This window comes from Loxodonta africana, chromosome 15, assembly GCF_030014295.1.
Source record: "Loxodonta africana isolate mLoxAfr1 chromosome 15, mLoxAfr1.hap2, whole genome shotgun sequence".
NCBI classification, from domain to species: Eukaryota; Metazoa; Chordata; class Mammalia; order Proboscidea; family Elephantidae; genus Loxodonta; species Loxodonta africana.
Genome location: NC_087356.1, coordinates 6,956,030 through 6,976,811, shown reverse-complemented (window position 1 = coordinate 6,976,811; position 20,782 = coordinate 6,956,030). Strand labels below are relative to the sequence as shown.

Below are 20,782 nucleotides of genomic sequence, written 5' to 3'. Positions count from 1 at the left end.
AGTGAATGTTAAATGCTCATGGAAACATATGTCTAGGAAAACACGTCAGAAGAGGGCTGGAAGGGCATGCCCTCGTCCTCCCTAAAATGGACCAAGGACTGACACTGCTCTGGTGTCCTCTGCTCCTGAGGTGGACTCATCAGCACCCTCCTGCTCAACGTCGTCATCTTCTTCATCTGTCGTCCCCGACTCCTCACTGGATGAGGAGTAGTCGGTCACTTTGTGAGGTGGCCGCACGTCTTCCACGGCTCGAAGCTCCTTGGCCAGTGCTGTCAAATCCTGAAGCACAGGGCAGAAAGGAGAGAATAAGGCCAAGGGAAGAGTGGGGAGAAAACAGAAAAGAATGAGAAGTTCTTTACTGGGACCAGCGATAAAGAGCCATGATGTCAGTTTTGTACGACTGTTTTATAGAGCGTTTACCAGAGTTTGATATTTGATACGAAGGTGGGCTCTGACAGCTTTTGAAAGAAAAGACAGCCAAGGATACTGAATACAGGTCAAACCCCACAACAACAAAAAATACAATAATCTGCTTATGATAGCCTGATTGTATTTTTTTTTCCAAATACATCATTCTAGATCAACAAACCTATGTAGACAGATGCTTGGGCTTTGTTGTAAAGATGCCTGTCTAGATGACAAAGTCTTCTTTCAAGGGGAATGTCTAGAAAGCAAGCTTCTAATTAAACAGGCTCAATTTAAAGTATATTTTTTTTAAGTTCTTATTTTTACTTCTTTTATTTTTAAACATTTGAAACCTACACAAAACGTGAAAGTAGAGAAGCGAGTGCTAGTATACTATTTAACACATCTTGTTTGACCACCTGTTAACAACATGCTATGTTCATTTAAAAGCTGATGATAAGGCGGTTGACTGCTGCGGGCTGGAGGCGAGGTGGCCTTAACTGTCTTCCCCTTTGCGCCTTCCCCACATTTCCTCATAGTACCTCCGATGACTATGGACGTTAAACCAAAAACCAAACCAAACCCACTGCCATCGAGTCGATTCCAACTTATAGCCACCCTACAGGGCAGAGTAGAACTGCCCCACAGAGTTTCCATGGAGCACCTGGTGGATTCTCACTGTGACCTTTAGGAAAGCAGCCATAGCTCTTAACTACTACGCCACCAGGGTTTCCTGTGGACATTAGAAAGAGAAAAAATCCATAGTTAAAGTTATTTTTAAAGGGCTTCCCTTCCCTTTACTCTTCTACATTGAGATACTTTAAGACTTGATCAATTGGCCAAACACAGCTTTCAAGATGGCTTGTTATTTCTACTCTACATTTTTATATAAAACTCCAAAGTACATCTACTTGGGAATTTTATTTTAAAATTATGACTTTTTTTTCTTTTTTCTAAAAAAGCAGGGTATCTTGCTAATTTTTTTTAGTAGTTACAACTTATTTTTCTTCTTTTCCACAGTTAAGAACAGCTTTGTGTCTTTGAGCTTGAGCCTCTGAGTAACAGTGATCAAGCGCTGTACCTTGAGCCTTGCTATTATTTCATGATTATAACTGGCATTTTAAGAAGTGACTCAAAAGATGCATTTGATAACTTAAAAAATTCATGTTAACAAATTTTGTGTTAAAAAAAGCTGAAGCAAAAGCTTAAAGTTTTGAAATTCTAGAAAAGAGAAAAGCATCAAGTAGAGGAAAGCAAAGATGTACACTGAAAACAAGCTAAGTGTAAAAGGCAATCAGGACGGTGCTGAGGAAGAATATTTCAGACATGGGGCTTACCACTTCACCCTTTGGTACAGCAGTGGTTTCATTGAGTCCGAAAAGTCATCATTGACGAAGAATGCACAGGATGAGGGAGTGTGGTAGGAAGAGAGGAGAGAGGAGAAGCACAGAGATCAGTTCAAGTAGGAAATCAAAATTCTGATGGACTTAAAACCCCACCCCACGTGCAGTTACATGGCCAGTGAACACTACAAGGATTACAGGAGAAGTATGAGAAGTAGGTACAGCTACCACCCCAGGTACAAAAAGGCAGCATTTAAGCAACAGAGTTAAGAAGGTGATTAAAAAAAAATTATTCTAAAAACTAGTATTGTAAATGCCCAACTCATTAACAGTAAGTGAAGCTTAATGTCAAGCGAATAGATAAAAAGGCTTTTCTTTCTTCTGTGTGTTTTTACCTCTTGCCGTCGAGTCAATTCCAACTCATAGCAACCCTGTAGGACAGAGAACTGCCTCACAGGGTTTCCAAGGAGTGGCTGGTGGAATCGAACTGCTAACCCTTTAGTTAGCAGCTGAGCTCTTAGCCACTGCGCCACCCGGGCTCCCTGTGTGTGTGGGTGTGTTTTTCCAATTACTAATAATTTTATTATTTTTCTTCTTTAATTTTTAAATTTTTATTGTGCTTTAAGTGAAAGTTTACAAATCAAGTCAGTCTCTCATTCAAAAATTTATATACACCTTGCTATATACTTCTACTAGTTGCTCTCCTCCCAATGACACGGCACACTCCTTCCCTCCACTCTCTGTTTTCGTGTCCATTTTGCCAGCTTCGGACATCCTCTGCCCTTTCATCTCTCCACCAGACAAGAGATGCCCACATAGTCTCATGTGTCTACTTGATCGAAGAAGCTCATTCTTCACCAGCATCATTTTCTATCCCATAGTCCAGTCCAATCCCTGTTTGAAGAGTTGCCTTTGGGAATGGTTCCTGTCTTGGGCTAACAGAAGGTCTGAGGACCATGACCTCTGGGGTCCTTCTAGTCTCAGTCAGACCATTAAGTCTAGACTTTTTACGAGAACTTGGGGTCTGCATCCCAGTGCTCTCCTGCTCCCTCTGGGGTTCTCTGTTGTGTTCCCTGTCAGGGCAGTCATCAGTTGTAGCCGGGCACCATCTAGTTCTTCTGGTCTCAGGCTAATGTAGTCTCTGCTCTGTGTCCCTTTCTGTCTCTTGGTTCATAATTACCTCGTGTCTTTGGTGTTCTTCATTCTCTTTTGCTCCAGGTGGGTTGAGACCAACTGACGTATCTTAGATGGCCACTTGCTAGTATTTAAGACCCCAGATGCCACTCTCCAAAGCGGGATGCAGAATGTTTTCTTAATAGATTTTATTATGCCAATTGACTTAGATGTCCCCTGAAACCATGGTCCCCAAACCTTTGCCCCTACTACGCTGGCCTTCAAAGTGTTCAGTTTATTCAGGAAACTTCTTTGCTTTCCGTTTAGTCCAGTGGTGCTGACCTCTCCTGTATTGTGTGTTGTCTTTCCGTTCAGCTCAAATAGTTCTTATCTACTATCTAATTAGTAAAAACCCCTCTCCCTCCCTCCTGCCTTCCCCACTCTCATAAGCATCAAAGAATATTTTCTTCTCTGTTTAAGATATTTCTCAAGTTCTTATAATAGTGATCTCATACAATATTTGTCCTCTTGCAACTAATTTCACTCAGCATAATGCCTTCCAGATTCCTCCATTTATGAAATCTTTCACGGATTCATCATTGTTCTTTATTGACACGTAGTATTCCACTGTGTGAATATACCACAACTTATTTATCCACTCATCCGATGACGGGCACCTTGGTTGCTTCCATCTTTTCGCTATTGTAAACAGTGCTGCAGTGAACATGGGTGTGCGTGCATCTGTCCGTGTAAAGGTTCTTATGTCTTCCTTGTGTGTTTTTAAATGTCTATTTTCTTAGAAGAAAACTTCACTCAACAAAAGCTACACTTTGTATTGTTTCTATATGAGGCTGGCTGTACATAAAATGTACAGCTGAAACCCTATAAAAAAGTATTACTCTACTAGATGCTTTCTACAGGACCTAAATCGAGTAAGACAGCAAGGCTCAGATGTGTCTGGGGTTTACGCCATTCCCTCTAATTCGTCAAATATGTTAAGGGGGCTAACAAAAAGGATTGCAGACCTCTCAACTATTTATTTTTACCAGAAAGATCTCACTCAGGCCTGAAATAAATAAAACTGATTTTATGTAATCCTTACAGCAGGTTTGAGAGGTCTGAAGACTTCTTTTTTATCTTCAGGTTTTTTCGCTACATTTTCCAGGCGCTGAGATGGAGAGCCTTCAGACTTGGACGATGCTGTTCAGTTCAAAAGAGACAAAGGCAGACATGTGTTAATGTATTCTAAGTGCTACAAAGCTGTTCTAGCCTATCCAGACACATGCTGGCGTATTCTAAGTGCTACAAAGCCGTTCTAAACCTATCCAGACACATGCTGGCGTATTCTAAGTGCTACAAAGCCGTTCTAAACCTATCCAGACACATGCTGGCGTATTCTAAGTGCTACAAAGCCGTTCTAGCCTATCCAGACACATGCTGGCATATTCTAAGTGCTACAAAGCCATTCTAGCCTATGCAACCCTTTGTTGCCTTTCTCTCCACCCCTGCCCTGAACTGCAGGGCAAAAGGGAGACCTAGGAGATCTCTGGCAGTCTTTCTGATTCCTGTCTTAGAATCCTCCATTACCACTGTCTATCTACTTACCATGTGTTCACAATCAATACCTAGGTATGTTACGTCAATAACATCACAGAGGGCATTTTGACTAATCTTCTATATGAGTAAGTTAAAATCACCAATACTGATGACAGTATAGGCCCTCGAGTCTGAAAGAAGTGGGTTCAAATCTCACCTCTGACATTTAGCTAATTACCTTACACAAGTTACTTCATCTCACTAAACCATGGTTTCTTTAATCTGTGAAATGGGGATATAATAATATATATCTCTTGGGGCTCCTGTGAGAATTAAATGAGATAATGCGTGCAAAGTGCTCACAGTGCTAGGCCCTTGTAAGCTCTCAAAATTAAAAAAAAAAAAAAAAAGAGCTCTTCATAATTAAAGTTATGATTGCTCTCAGTGTTATTAGCAACCTACAATGGAATATCATTTTGTCATGTGCAGCTGTGTGCAAACCACAGCCATCTTTCCATGATTAAAGACTTCCAATGCACTAACCATAGCCCAATATTGCTAAGGGGAAAAGGGAGAAAGAAAGCCACCCTACATCTCACTCTGAAGCGCTCCCCGGAGCCACTCTGAGACCCAGGGTGGGACCCAGGCTGGGACCCTGAGTTGCTGGATCCCGAGGAGCTGCCACTGCCAGGCCTGGGCACCAGTTTCTCCACTCTCTCCCAGAGCAGCCTGGGCTCAATACTGCTGTTGGGGGAGAAAAAGGAAAAAGAGAACTAATGCAGTGTTCCAAGACGTAGGCTCAAACCATAAGCACACATGTGATGTTTGCATTCGACGTCTCTGAACGTAGGTAGGAGACAAACAGCCTGTCAACAGCATCTAACATTAAATTCACCAAACGTTATTACAACGTTATTCTCAAATTTTATCTCCTAGATTAACAAACTAAAAACGTTGAACTATATGCTATCTTTAGCATGTCTAAAATCCCCATTAGGTGTGACAGAAAATGCTACTTGTTCAGTCTAAAAGTAACACTGTTTCTGTCGCAGCTACAAACTTGGTTTTTAATATATATAAAAAAAAATTCCATTTATTTACACACACACAAAGTTATATTATGTTTGCAGGCTGCTCATTCATCCATCAGTGCACTCAAAAACTGACACCTTTCAAGTATACTCCTTGGCAAGAGCCATGATGGCACATGTTACAGAAAGCATGGCCGGTGATGTCAATCTGGCCATGGATATACCCCACTGCAAGTCTGCCAGGTAAGAATTAATAACATAGATTTAATCACAGGAGAATACCATAGTCTGGCTGATCACTTAAGGAATAAGAGGGTTCTCTGTACCTTCTGGATTATCACCCATCTCACTACTTCCAATTATACCAACGTACAATGTGCAGATGTCCAACTTTAGATGTTCAGTGATGATCAAGTTATAAAACACTCAACACCGTGCTCTTTCCTTCCCCTACGTTCTATTACCTGTGCTACACAATACGGCAGCCACTAACTAACCACTAAGGAAGCCAATTTTTATTTTATGTAATTTTAATCAAGTGAAAATTCAAATTTAGGGTCGCTATGAGTCAGAATTAGACTGAACAGTGATGGGTTTGGTTTGTTTGTTTAAGTGGTTAATGGCTGCTGCAGTGGACACAGCAGCTCTAGAACCTAAAACGCTATTATTTGGTTGATTCACTAGTTTGCTGCAGACCGTCAACCACTGACTTTCTTCAGTAACCTATGATTTCTATACCATTCCAAAGAACTAACCAAGCTCTTAGAAAATAAACACCCTCAGATTAAAATTTACAACTATTTTCTCTTCTCTGCTTGTTCCTTCTACTTGTTTTTATACAGGGGATGGTAGTTTTCATTTTAAAATCACTAATACACCCACCCAATTTACATCCTCTTTTTCTATAGATCGATTTGATGTTACTCATGCCAGTGAATATTATGGCAGGTTTTCTCTCACAACTGATACCCTCTTTGGCCCAGAATTTTAATGCTCACGAGCACTGCTGCAAAAACAGATGACATAAGACTGCTGGAGATCAGCCAGTAAACCTGTTCTTAACGTTCACTCTTCTTTTACCTTGTGGAGTTTCTTTGACCTGCTTGGCTGTTCTGTCCACTGCCCTGCAGGGGAGAATCCCGACGGGACAGAACAGGAGAGCGAGATGTCGTTCGCACGGGAACCTTCAGGTAGAAGATACAACAATTAAATTACTGAAAACAGGAGGAGAAACAAAGATTTCCCCACCAAAACATACTTCTTAAAGCAGTCCTAATTATGTTAGCCTTACTATCACCAACCTACTCCCACCCCTGATCCTTCTCTGGTCCTTTTTGGATACAATGGGAAGAGAAAATTTAATCAAATGCATGTAAGGAGCCAGCAGAGACAGCCTTTCTATGCTTTTATAACGTTTAAATGATGTCTGGACCGAAGCTTGGTGGCAGGGGACATATAAAGCATTTTGCTAAGATAATGTGAGAACCAGAAAAATAAGCTCAAAGGAACCAAACAACAATCTACAAACGGATCAGTCGGAAGCCAAGACTGGCAGGAAGCGAGAAAATACTCACAGGAAGCAAATTCCAAGTAGAGGAAAAACAAACTAAAATGTGCCCTTTTTTTGTTTGATTTCACCAGTAAATAATTACATCCCACCACCAAAAAAATACAACAAAATAAACTTAATTTAAAAAGAAAAAAATTCTTTTCTTTGAATCATTTACATCAATGTTTTTCCTTATAAACCCTTTTCTGAACATTCTGATATTGGTTAGTGTTGCGAAATAATCTGCATTTGTTTCGGTCTCAACTTAGAAGCTGCTCAGTAAACTATGATTCAATTTGGTCTACAAGCACACATGTTACAAATTTACTCTTCAATGGCTTTGCTACCTTGTGTTTCAGTATCTACAGAACAATAGTAAGAACCTAACTGCCCACTGGCTGAATACAACTGTCTAACTGTGGACTTTCTCCCCACAGTAAAAAGCTCCTTTGACATTTCAGTACCCCTTTCATTCCGGTGAAGTTATCATATCATTAATTACAACAAGTAATTTAAAAAAAAAAAAAAGAAGAAGAAGAAGCACACGTCTGTCTTTCTGCTTCTTACCCTTGGAGGCACCTCGTCACTGTCTGATCTAGACCAAGCCTTTTGGGTGGGGTCGGGTGCTTCCGACTTATAGTCGGAACTCTGACTTAGCACCTCACTGCGTGAAGGTGGACATGGGTCCTGAGAGCGAAGATGGTGGTGTGCAAATTTGGGAGGAGAAGGGTCACTGAAGGAATGGGATCGCGAGACAGGGGAAACATTGTTCTTGAGAGATGCCAGGTGGGACCACTGTACCTTACGAGAAAACAAAACACAAAACATTCAAGGCATCAAACTGGCTTTTCTGGTCAATACCAAATCCAAAGCAGGAACTGCCAAAAGGGGAATGCAAACCGGAGGTGGTACAACATTAGGTCAGCCAAGCAGTAAAACAATTACACTTTTAAGTGAAGAGTGATCTGGGGAACACAACATGTAGAAAAAAGCAAATGTACATTTATAAGGAAAACTCTTCTAATGTCTAGACAAACATATACAGATAGCAGTAAACATGAAGATTGTTTTAAAGAGCTTTACAGACCACCTGTCCTAAAGGGCATGCATACCTATTATGTTAAAGCAGAGAGAAAGGAGAGGCAAACGAAGGTTAAGAGATCCCAGGATAAAGGATGCTACCAAACATGCAAACCTCTCCATCCATCTTCACGATATCTGGCAGTTCAATATTACAGGCCAAGTAACAACAAAACAGCACATTTAACAAGCAAAGACAAACCCCTTAATGTTTTGACAGACCATAATGATATAACTTAAAGACATCTACATTTTTAAATACACCAATGAAATTTCCTTCCCCCTCTGAAGCCTTAAAATCATAACCTTTGAGTTACCTCCATACTTCCTCATACTAATTATAAAAGAAAGAGAAATGTGATTTCTTCAGAAATATTCAGTACCGTGGATTCCCTTAAGTGACTACTGTTGGGGCATCCCTTTTCCTTGACAATTTGAGAAACACAGTAATTACTTATCACCTGAGTTTATCCAGCTGCTTTTAAATTTGGAAAACAACCTTTGAAACAATAAATTATATACTGTTGTAAATAATTCAATGTTGTAATTTACATAATTCTAGCTACATATCTAATACATCAGTGTATTTAATGCCAACAGAAAACACTGGATCTCGTCTGCTTGAACCTTTCCAAATACAAGACTCAGAGCTAGTTCCAGGTCTCCAACTTCTGTATTTTACAGGTGAGATTCACACAGCCTCCAAGCTTCTAAAATGTTCATGATTTTTCAGAGGGAAAGGCATGTCATTTAAAGTATTACCTGTAATTATAATTTAAAAAAATGAGTTCTAAAATAAATGGCCCTATAAGAAAAAAAATTTCCTCCAAAGAATGCTTTCATAGGTGTATGTTTTAGTCAAAAGTAACTTTAGACTAGAAGGAGGAACAGGGAGACTACTTCCAGCTACTACGTTAATTAATCATGACTATAAAAATGAAGTCTACACAATCCAGGAACTCCTATTTTCAAGCTGTTTGCTAGTGCTTAGATAGACAAAGATCTTCTCTATGGTTAAGTTTTAACTTTCAGAACAAAAACTTTTATTCTGGACTCTTCCAATGTGTCCACACCGGGAACCAGTATGATGCTGTTACAGAATAAGTGCTGTCAAACGTACCCAACTAGTCCCTCTTTCCTCTTACCTTCTCCTGTTTTCCTTCCATTCTTTACTCTCTGGGCTTGCCAATTCGCTGAGGGGCCAGCTCTTTACTTCTAGCCTCAAAAAGCTGTTGATCCCATGTAACAATCCCCCCTGCACCCAGATACAAACCCTTTGATTCAATACTGGTTCTTCTCTTTCTTAACCCCCCCATGCTGTGGTTCCTCAACTCATACCTTACAGGTCCAAGGGGATTATTTATCAGGAAGCACCCTCACATCTCATTTGAATTTGTTTTTCAGACACCACGCCTACTTCTATCACAGAAACATGAGCTTTAGTCCCCCAAGGCATGCACACGACAGGGCCAAGTGATTCATACTTAAGAACTTGTTCCCAATAGTCTAGATTTCATAGCTCCAAGAAGGAAAATGCCTAAAAGTTAAAACTATTTTCAGGAAGAGGGCAGGCACAGTGTTTTAAGGGTCTCTGAGATTTTTAACATGGGTGATCTTTGTCTACTTTCTGCTCCAGACAGCAGAGGGTTCTCTTCCAACCGTACTGCCTGACAGTTCTCCCTCACTCAGACAAGGCAGGATGCTGGTACAGACCTAATGAGAAATCTTGACCTTCACCTTGATCCACTTCATGGCAGGCCAATATCAATTCACTAGAGCTTAACCTTTTTTAGACTTTGAACCCTTTGAGGATCTGGTCAAAGGTCTTTCCCCCCAGAAATTATGTACTCTGGGACAAACCAAAAAAAAAAAAAATTCTGCATGAAAACTACTTTAAAACAAGTGGGAGAAAGGCACGTTAAAATAATAATGAAGCCCTGGTTCTCCCTCCATTTACTTATAATAATAACTTCCTTAAAACGAAACTAAAAAACCTTTGTATTAGGGTAAGGAGGCACTCATTTATTAAAATTAATCTGAGTTACAGAAGGTAAAATGTTATGACAGGAAAAGAAATCACTGAATCTAGATGTTCTTAAATACAACAAAAATGAAAGTCCTCCTTTTCCATTATCAACTGAGTGCATGTCCTCTTCAAATTAGTCTAAAATCACTCCTGCGCATCTCTTTCTAAATGCAGAATGAACCAAACTATCACAAGCAGGCCCGGGGCTGGACAAGCTGCCACCGAAGTCTCCACCCACAGCAGAACCGTCTGTGGCTACCTGTGGCTCCGCTGGTCTCTGCAGGGCGGGATGGACAGACTCGGCGTTGCCATTGGAAAAAGACTCTGATCTGGAAGGCACTGGAGGCTCCAAAACTCTGCCTGTCTGCTTAGACTGGGCTTCAGGGGAGCTGTGGTTAGTTTTCCTAAATCTATCTTCCACCTGCATCAGAGAATTAGAAGACATGACCCACTGTTAGTAGGGAAAGCAGCGATACCGAAGCCTGAAGGTGGGAGGGCTCTGAAGAAAAATTTTCTGTTTAACTTCAGCTACAAGAAAAGCATAGCTGGGAAAAGGGGGCGGGGGGGGGCAGATAAAGCAGGGTTACAACGTGACTCAGGAAAGGGAAAATGCTTAAGACAAAAATTAAGCGGGTGGCCTCTCAGATCTCCTGGCCCAGAATTCTGGTTGTATACCATTTTATACTGGTAAAAAATTAATCTGCCACAACCAACTAAACGAATGGGTTAAAGACTATCATCAGAAACCCAAAACACACTTTATTCCACCAAAAATAAAGCCACTCCAGAGTAAGCAAAACACTTTTTCCCCAGAAGCCACTCTCTGTGAAGGTCAGACACAGTGAAGGGCGCCACCTACTGGCCGGGATTCAACATACTGTGGAGGCATATCAGCTCCCTAATCTGCCTCGTAAAAGAGCCCAGGTAGCTCAGTGGTTAAACACCTGGCTGCTAACTCAAAGGTCAGCAGTTCAAACCCTCCAGCTGCTCCTCGGGAGAAAGATCTGGTATATTGTTTCCATAAAAATTACAGCCTTGGGAACCCTGCGGGGCAGTTCTACTCTGTCCCATAGGGTCGCTATGAGTCGGATCTTCCTAGTATCCCTGAACAGTTACGGGTTTGCCACCTCCTTGTTAGTCTGAGGCTCTGGGCAGCCCGAATGCACCATGTGGGTAACTCATCACGATAGCTGAAAAGTCAGCAACTTGGGCTATAGGCACACATCCTCATCCTATTTTTGGAAAAACAGTTGACCATTCCCTTCATTTAGATTTTTGAGAACGATTTCGCCAAACACGCTTCTGTTTAGTTTCCAATTCATCTGAGATTTGTTAACTGAGGCACTGCGATCCTCGATGGAAAAAAACCCAACTAGTCACAAGGCCCCCCACGCAAGCCCCTCCACCACTCCTCTGAAAACAAAGAAAAAGCTAGAAAACAATGAGGGTGGATCATTACCTGATCTCTGTGCCCATTCTAGCATTAATATCAGACAATTCTCAAGAGTCATCGCATTACTTTCCAGAGAAGGACCAAAACAGGACCGATGGCCAAGCAACAAAGGAGAGGCTACCTCTCGAGCTCTGTCGGCAGGCTCGTAATGGGGTTTGGGCTCTGGGGCATGATAGCTGGGCTTGCTTCTCTCCTGCGGCGGCGGCGGCGGCTGCGGGTGCTGCTGCGGGAGCGGCCTCCGGTGGTCATGCTGTAGAGACAGGAGATAGGCTTGTTCTTGTTGTAACTGCCTCTGGAGCCTCTCTGCCTGCCGGTGCTCCTCCATCTCCCGCCAACGGTACTCCTTGGAGAGGGAGAGGATATTAACACTAAATACACCGACCGCGGAGACCTCGCCTCCTCCTCTGTATTCCTCAAGTTTTTTTTTTTTTTCTTTAAAGATCATACTTTTTCCCCCCTGCTTTTTAATAAAGTATAATGGCTGGAATTTTAAATAGCATATTACCTGTGGGAAAATCTGACAGCTTGTTGCTAAGGGTAATAATCACTGAACAGAGTAAAAGAGAATTCAATTAAATGTCGGTTTCAGTGGCAAGAGATAATTATAGTACACCAGGTAAAAATCCTAAACTAGCATTCCCGACGAAGTTTTACTATATGGCGTGTGCTTTGAATCTACGGCCCCAGGCGTTCTAGTTTGTTCACTGGGCGACAAGTTCAAAGCATTGTCCAGCTACCAAACGAGAACAGTTAACTTACTAACGGAAAATAAGCAGATGCGTAAAAGCCACCTCTCAAGTTGCCCAAAATAGGAAGATCACAGAGGATGTCTCCATTTGAGCCGGTCAGCCCACAGCGCTAACCACAATGGCCTGGTCATCACCACGGCTGTGCCCAACTCAGGGAAGGGGTGTGTGAGCCCTAACGCTAGAGAAGAAGACAGACGCGGTGCGTTACCAGTAACATGGCCTGCTCCTGGAGCAGCTGCTGCTGAAGGATTTCCAGGTGCCGCTGCTCCTCCTCCAGCTGTCTCCTGATATACTCCTGTCACACAGAAATCACCCAGCAATCAATTTCCCCAAAGGAAATCTTCAGAACCACCTCAACAGAGCACCAAGAACTGCCTGCCCCAATTGTCTGTGGTGGTAATTCATTAATGATAAAGACAGGCAGTCCCTTAAGATCCATTCCTAAGGGTGCCTTTAAGTTGAATTTGTAGGTAAGCTGGAACCTACGATTCTTAGTTAGCATCAGTCACACGTTTGTCTTCGTATATAGTATATATTTTACCTTTCTATGTATATAAAACGCTTAAGAAACACTTCCAAGCCGAGGAACATTTTCATGAGCATCACAAAGCAATGCGTGCATTTGTTATTACAAACCACTCTATGTCTTTAGCTCAAATTTTTAATATAATAGGCTTTATGGCAGTTCTTTCTTAAGTTATGAGTTGTTAGTCTGACGTTCATAACCCGGGGACTGCCTGTACCTAAAACAAACAAAAAAACTATCGCTAAGGATTTTTCCAAAGCCTTGAAATTGGCCAATAAGACCTAATAAATGATGACACGCACCTCAATGATATACCTGTAGGCACTGAAAGCTTTTCTGTCAGAACACAGGATTTTAAAGGAGCACGCCATTCCTCTTAAGGATGGCAGACTTCAGAGAAATCAAGAGTTTAATTAAATAGGAAACCAGAAGGTTCTGCTTCTAATTATTAGTTATTGTTTATACCAAGCACAGACCACCCATGTTGGATATCTAAAACCAAAACCTGTATAATATTAAAACAAGAATAAACACCATTTGTACTTTCTCTGACTCAGAAGGAACATGGGTTGACTACATTCTAGAAGCCATGGTCTGGGAACACCAGAGTTGGAAGGCTTCCTGCAAATGAACAGGCCCAGGCTCTTCCATGACGAGGCTGTGTGTCTTTGGGAATAGTGGTGGTGGTGGTGGTTTTCAGTGGAAGAGGGTGATCAACCTTCCTAACAAGGAAAACCGGTCAACATTTCCAAAATATGTCAGGTGAAGAGGTAAAAATCCTGCCTTGAAGTTGCCTGCACATTAATGGGCTGGGAAATCAGGAGGCCTGGACTGTAATCTCAGCCCCACCATGTAACAGCTTTATAATCTCTACCAAGCCCTCAACCTCCCTTTTCTCAGTCTCCTCATTTGAGAAATGAGCATCAAGAATCTATTCTCCCAACTCTCAGTTCTTTTGTTTTTGTTTTGAGGGTCAAACATCAGATAGGAAATAACTCTGCAAAGTTGGGAACATTCCGTAGGCAACAATCTTCCTTCCTTTTCAATGGTGAAAAAAGCTGACTGTTCTAGAAAGGGAGGAAATCGAAGGGTCACTGAGGAGAAATTTTATTCCGAAATTCAGAGGATTTTTTCTAGAGTGTCTACTGTCGACCGACCACTTGTACCGTGGCACACCTTTAAAAAACAGAAGAGCCACATGTATGGGTTGAGCACAAGTTTTACTTAACCAGTAACTCTCACTGGGAGAATATGAGGTAACAGAGGAATCATGGCATATAATTTCCTTATGAACTTGTAACCTACAAAGCAAATTCAGCCAAAAAACCAGTCTGTGAGAAGCTTACCTTGGAAGAGGTACCCTGCTTCTGACCTGGGCTCCAAGTCCCATTCATTTAACCCTAAACTTTCACAGCACATGCTATGGCAATAACTGCACTCGCGGTAATAGCCTTACCCAGTGATCGCTACACGAAGGACTCTGGCTCCAACTTGTTTCTTCTTTGAACTAAGTAGAATTAAACCATAACTTCAAAGACAGAGTGAGGACACTTATTTGGTTTCTGCCTTCATGACACAAGTACAACTAGAAAAATCACATCCTATCCCAATCACAAAGATTCTAACACAGAGTCAATGAACGTACAGAATACAGTCACACATGTATACGAACCCAGTCTCAGAAAACCTAAGGCATATAATTAGCATCGAGAACAATAGCTGAGTAAGCAAACTGGAAGCTGACTCCACAGTTTATAAGTATTTTAAATATGAACTTCAAATATTATTTTAATTAGTCCCCATTCTTTATTTTTTTCCCCCTAATTCAAAGCTGATAACAAAGAGTGATCAATCCAAAGACATAAAAGGCCAAGGGGTTAGTGACTGGAATCCTACCAACACCACACACAGATGAAGGCACAGTTAATTTTTCTTTGCACAGGTTGCTCAGGAAACAAAAAAAATTCTAAATAAAACTATACGTGGCATTAATAAAATGCTGTAAGTATTATTGACACCTGGCCATTAATGGCTGAACATGCTACAGAAACACTATTAGTTCTTCTAATGCTATATATACGTACATACTGAACTATATGCAAATATATTACAATATTCATTTAACCACTGGATTATTTCAAACTGTTCCCTCAGAAAATTCCTTATAGCAGGTAACAAAATTAATTACCATCCTGGTGTTTGGGGTTCACGGCATTTCAGCCAAATTCTAGAAGATATATTCAGCTATCTTTCAGATATTATACTACTAGGACATGACTTAGCTGGTTTCGAGAGGTTTCTAAAGTATGATGATTCTCGTATTTTTTTAAGACAAGAGACTGAATGTATTGTGCTTTCAACTGCATGTTTCAGCATTTTTAAACCTCTAAAGTCCTGAGTGTGTGGTATGTGTGTGTGTGTGTGTGCGTGCACCCGTGCACACAAAGTAACAAATCTCACAAACAGGCTGGAACGGTCTTTGTGAACTAACCTGTTCTCTTTCAACTCTCCGCTTTTCTTCTTCTGCCCGTCTCCTCTCTTCTTCTTCTTTACGTCTTCTCTCCAGTTCCTCTAGACGCCTCTTCTCTTCCTGTTCTCTCCTTCGCTGTTCACGTTCCTGCTGCCTTCTAGCTTCACGTTCTCTCCTTTGTTGCTATATAAATGAAGATGTACAATCACCAGGGATCCTCTAGTTATAGGTTTCATGATAGCTTGCTAATCAGTTACAGAATGCTAATGAGAAGTTCATGGACCCCATCCTTACTAGTCTGTTACCTCCAACTTGTCCCTTAGCCCCCAAATACACCAGGCTTCCTCATAAATGTTGGTCAAAAGAGCTACATTTATGTGACTTCTTACAGGGTTTGGTTTCATTTTGATGGAAATTATTCCCTGCTATCCACAGTAGCACAGCAACTAGGGGAAAAAGAATCCTTTATCCTTTGGTATCACTAACAGTTATCCAGGACGCTTGAGACAAAAGAAAAAGACAGAAGAGACAGGAATAAAGGACTCAAGAAGCTGGGCAAAGAAAAGGAGACAAAGAAGAAAAAAGAACCACACACCAGGGCAAGAAGAACCGATATCAAGAAGAATAACAAGCACCATTATTACCGCTACAAAACAAAAAAAAAACCAACGAGCACATGCTTACAGTGTATGTGGCACTGTGCTAAGTATACGACATTGTTCATTTTATTTACCTCATCTAATCCTCACAACAACCCAGGAAGTACTTAATCCCTGGCTCCACAGATGAGAAAACAGGTTCCAAAACTTAGGTGTTCTGCTCAAGGTTACCAAGCTAGCAAATCCCAAGCTATGTTGGTGTAGTTAGCAGCCATTGAGTCGATTCCAGTACATGGCAACCCCATGTGTACAGAGTAGATCTGCTCCATAGAGTTTTCAAGGCTGTGGCCATTTGGAAGGAGATCGCCAGGCCTGTCTCCCAAGGTGCCACTTGGCGGATTCAAACCGCTGACTTTTCGGCTAGTAGTGGACTGCCTAATTGTACTAACCAGGGACCCTGCCCCAAGCTTAACAACCCTGAAGTCCAGACCCTTAACCATACAACATTCTGCCACCCATTGAGACATGCATAAAGTGCTCCTGAATGACCAGACTGGTTCTGTCAGCCTTTCTAAGTCCAGGCTGTTCACAGTGATCTCGCAGCGCACCTTTTCCTAATCCAACTGTTCTATGTAACTCCACAGTACAGAGCAATGCAACACACACCACTGATAACTTGTCTTATCTAGCACCAGACTGTTCGTCAGTAAAGCACTCGTAGTTGGGACTAGGTGCCATTAAGTTGGTTCTGACCTTAAGTACAACAGAATGAAACACGGCCTGGTCCTGAGCCATCCTCACAATTGTTGCTATGTTTGAGCTCATTGTTGGAACCTCCGCAGCAATCCATCTCGTTGAGAGTCTTCCTCCTATTTGCTGACCCTCTACTTCACCAAACATAACGTCCTTGTCCAGGAACTAATCCCTCCTCATTACATGTCCAAAGTACATGAGATAAAGTCTCACCATCCTCATTTCTAGGATGATTCTGACTGTACTTCTTCCAAGACAGATTTGCTCACTCTTCTGTCAGTCCATGGTATATTCAATATTCTTCACCAACACCATAATTCAAAGGCAACAATTCTTTCGCAGTCTTCCTTATTTATTGTTTAGCTTTTGCATGCATATGAAGCAACTGAAAATATCATGGCTTGGGTCAGGCGCACCTTAGTCCTCAAAGTGACATCTTTGCTTTTTAACACTTTAAAGAGGTTTTCTGCAGCTGATTTGTCCAATGCAGTATGTCGTTTCATTTCTTCAACATCAGTTCCATGGGTGTTGACTGTGGTTCCAAATAAAATGAAATTCTTCACAACTTCAATATTTCCTCCATTTATCGTGCTGTTGCTTAACGAGGATTTTTGTTTTCTTTAAGTTGAGGTGTAATCCATACAGAAGGTTGTAGTCTTTGATCGTCACCGGTAAATGCTTCAAGTCCTCTTCAGTTTCAGCAAGCAAGGTTGTGTCATCTGTATAACGCAGGTTGTTACTGAGTGTTCTTCCAATCCTGATGCCCTGTTCTTCATATAGTCCAGCTTCTCGGGTTATCTGCTCAGCATACAGATTGAATAAGTATAGTGAAAGGACACAACCCTGATGCGTACCTTTCCTGACTTTAAACCACACAGCATCCCCTTGTTCTGTCTGAACAACTGCCCCTTGGTCTAGGTATGGGTTCCTCATGAGCACAATTAAGTGTTCTGGAACTCCTATTCTTCACAATGTTATCCGTATTTTGGTATGATCCACACAGTCTAATGCCATTGCATAGTCAGTAAAACACAGGTAAATGCCTTTCGGTATTCTCTGCTTTTAGTCAAGATCCGTCTGAAGTCAGCAATGACATGCCTTGTTCCATGTTCTCTTCTGAATCTAACTTGAATTTCTGCCAGTTCCCTGTCAATGTAGTGCTGCAACCGTTTTTGAACCTGTGTGTGATATTAATGATATTACTGGATTCTGCTGGATTACGTTTCTTTGAGATGGGTGTAAATATGGAGCTCTTCCAGTCAGTTGGCTAGGTAGCACTTCCAGCGTTGCATCTGTTTATTGAAACATCTCGATTGGTATTCTGTCAATTCCCGAAGACTTGTTTTTCACCAGTGCAACTTGGATACCAGCCTTCGACACTATCAGTTCTTGATCATAAGCTACCTTCTGAAATGGTGGAACACAGACCAATTCTCTTGGTACAGTGACGGTGTACTCCCTTTCATCTTTTTTGGATGCTTCCTACATCATTCCATTTTTTTTTTGCTCATAGAATTCTTCCATCAATTCTTTCAGCTTGAGAAATGCAGAGCATATTCTTCCCTTTTGGTTTTCTACCTCCAGGTATTTGCACATTTCATTACAACGCTTTACTTTGTCTTCTCAAGCTGCCCTTTGAAATATTCGGCTCAGCACTTTTACTTCATCATTTTTTCAGTTCGCTTTAGCTACTCTACATTCAAGAGCAAGTCTGAGCCGCTTCTAACATCTGTTTTGGTCTTTTCAATGACCTTTGTTTTCTTCATGTATGATGTCCTTCCACAACTTGTCTGGTTTTCAGTCATTACTGTTCAATGGATCAAATTTATTCTTGAGATGGTCTCTAAATTCGGGGGTGGGGGGGGTGGTATATTCAAAGTTGTGCTTTGATTCTAGTTTATTTGTTTTAATTTTCTTCAGCTTCAACTTGAACATGCATATGAGCAACAAACAGATGGTATGTTCCACAGCCAGCCCCTGGCCTCGTTCTGACTGATAATATCAGGCTTCTTTTTCCACACAGGTAGTCCATTTGGTTCCTATGTATTTCATCTGGTGAGGTCCATGTGTACGGTCACTGTTCATGTTGTTGAAATAAGTTATTTCCAATGAATAGGTCCTTGGTATTGCAAAATTCTATCATGCAACCTCTGGTGTCGTTTCTATCACCAAGGCCATATTTTCCAACTACCGATCCTTCTTCACTGTTTCCAACTTTCACATTCCAATCACCAATAATTATCAATGCATCTTGACTGCATGTCTGATCAATTTCCGAATGCAAAATTTGGTAAAAATCTTCCATTTCTTCATCTTTGGCCTTAGCAGTTGGTGTGTAAATTTGAATAATAAACATTAACTGATCTTCCTGGTAGATGTATGGATAGCATCCTATTACTGAGAGCGTTGTACTTCAGGAGAGGTACTGAAATGTTCTTTTTGACAATGAATACTTACATAGTACAAAGTATAAAACTAAACAATTTTTCCCATGAATATGAAAAAATGCTAGCCTGAAGACCTCTGCTATCCAACAGCACTCTCTGAAATACCGAAAATATATCTGCACTACCCCCACATACAGTCATTAGCCACATGTTGCTGCTAAGCGTATGAGAAACTTAGTTTAATTTTATTATACTTAATTTAAATTTAAACAGCCACATGTGGCTAGTGGCTACTCTGTTGGAAAGCACAGATCTAGAGGACACAGAGTTAGCAAATTTCTCTTATTTGTTACATTAACTCTTCAACAGGTAAGAAAGTTCAAGGTAAAGTTATTGGGGATATCAGTCACAAATATTTATAATGGGTACACAAAGTTGGCATTTATCATGGTTTATGTATTCCTTCTCGGTTTTTCTTCCACCCTCAGCTAGCATCTTAGTTACCTAGTGCTGCTATAACAGAAATACCAAACATGAATGGCTTTAACAAACAGAAATTTATTCTTTCACAGTATAAAAGTCTAGAAGTCGGCATTCAGGGTGTCAGCTCCAGCAGAAGGCTTTCTCTCTGTCAGCTCGGGGGGTAGGTCCTGTCCATCAATCTTTCCTGGTCTAGGAGTTTCTCAGAGTAGGGACCCCAGGTCCAAAGGATACGCTCTGTCTGCTTCCAGTGCTTCTCTCTTGATGGCATGAGGTTCCCCTCCTCTCTGTTTGATTTTGTCTTTCATATCTCAAAAGAGATTGACTCAAGATACAACTCAGTCCTATAGATTGTGCCCTGACTCATTAACAAAACAGCCTCTAATCTTGCCTTATTAACATCATAACAGCAACAACAACAAAAAGCCACTGCTGTCCAGTGGATTCCAACTCATTGTGACCCATAGGACAGAGGAGAACTGCTCCATAGGGTTTCCAAGGAGTGCCTCGTGGACTTGACCTGCCAACCTTTTTGGTTAGCAGCCAAGCTCTTAACCACCAGATTTACAACCCAATGGATAATCACATCAGATCACAAAACATGGTGGACCACCAAACAATACTGGGAATCACAGCCTAGCCAAGCTGATACACATTTTGGGGGGACACAATTCAATCCGTAACAGCTAGCATTCAATTTCAGAGAAGACATATAAAAATGACTCCCTGAGAGATCTAAAGAAAAGCCTTACACGTGCAATAACTGGAGAAAAATGATTATTTGGTATTCTAGTCTCTCTCAATTGAGTATTACATTACCATTATTTTCAATGAAGATCTGAGTTAGCTTTTAGTCCCACTTCTGCTCTTACTCCATTTGTTTTGTTCTTTTTTCTACTGCCTGCTCTTAGAATTCAATGCACAAAATTTACTAGCTTCCCCCGTGGGGGTGTAGGTCATAAAAAGAATGGAGCTCCCATCATGGTATTTAAAAGCTGCAACTTTAACGGCTAAGGCATCCTTACTAAATCAGAACACAAACACTGCCCCTATACCATGTACTTCCTGCCTGCCTCTTGCTTCTAATGCCTTTACACTTTTTTTCAAAAACTTTTCGAAAAAGAGTAAAGTAAGACACTGAAGTCTGTGTTCAAAACCAAATCTAAGAAGACAACTGAGAACAACTGTCCATGTGCCAAGGTTCTCAAAGCCCGGGGCTTTCCTATACCGATGCCATTCTCTTCCAGTAGTATTTTGGTTTTCACTCAGGTGCCAGTGGGAA

The 20,782-nt window shown here is 41.2% G+C and overlaps 1 protein-coding gene across 48 annotated transcripts in view; it reads right to left on the bottom strand.

Moving 5' to 3' along the window:
* MAP4K4 (mitogen-activated protein kinase kinase kinase kinase 4) overlaps positions 1 to 20,782 on the bottom strand; it is a 214,402-nt gene that overhangs the window by 22,870 nt on the left and 170,750 nt on the right. For 4 of the 48 annotated variants that reach the window (XM_064268518.1, XM_064268522.1, XM_064268530.1 and 1 more), the window contains exons 13-22: positions 15,303 to 15,464; positions 12,494 to 12,580; positions 11,658 to 11,879; positions 10,343 to 10,504; positions 7,545 to 7,778; positions 6,509 to 6,612; positions 4,990 to 5,141; positions 3,964 to 4,061; positions 1,743 to 1,751; positions 104 to 279 (exon numbers count right to left, since the gene is read on the bottom strand). In XM_064268518.1, coding sequence (XP_064124588.1) covers positions 104 to 279; positions 1,743 to 1,751; positions 3,964 to 4,061; positions 4,990 to 5,141; positions 6,509 to 6,612; positions 7,545 to 7,778; positions 10,343 to 10,504; positions 11,658 to 11,879; positions 12,494 to 12,580; positions 15,303 to 15,464 — 1,406 coding nt within the window. The remainder of the gene's footprint in view (positions 1 to 103; positions 280 to 1,742; positions 1,752 to 3,963; positions 4,062 to 4,989; positions 5,142 to 6,508; positions 6,613 to 7,544; positions 7,779 to 10,342; positions 10,505 to 11,657; positions 11,880 to 12,493; positions 12,581 to 15,302; positions 15,465 to 20,782) is intronic. The other 44 variants (XM_064268528.1, XM_064268529.1, XM_064268543.1 and 41 more) reach the window with 25 other exon arrangements.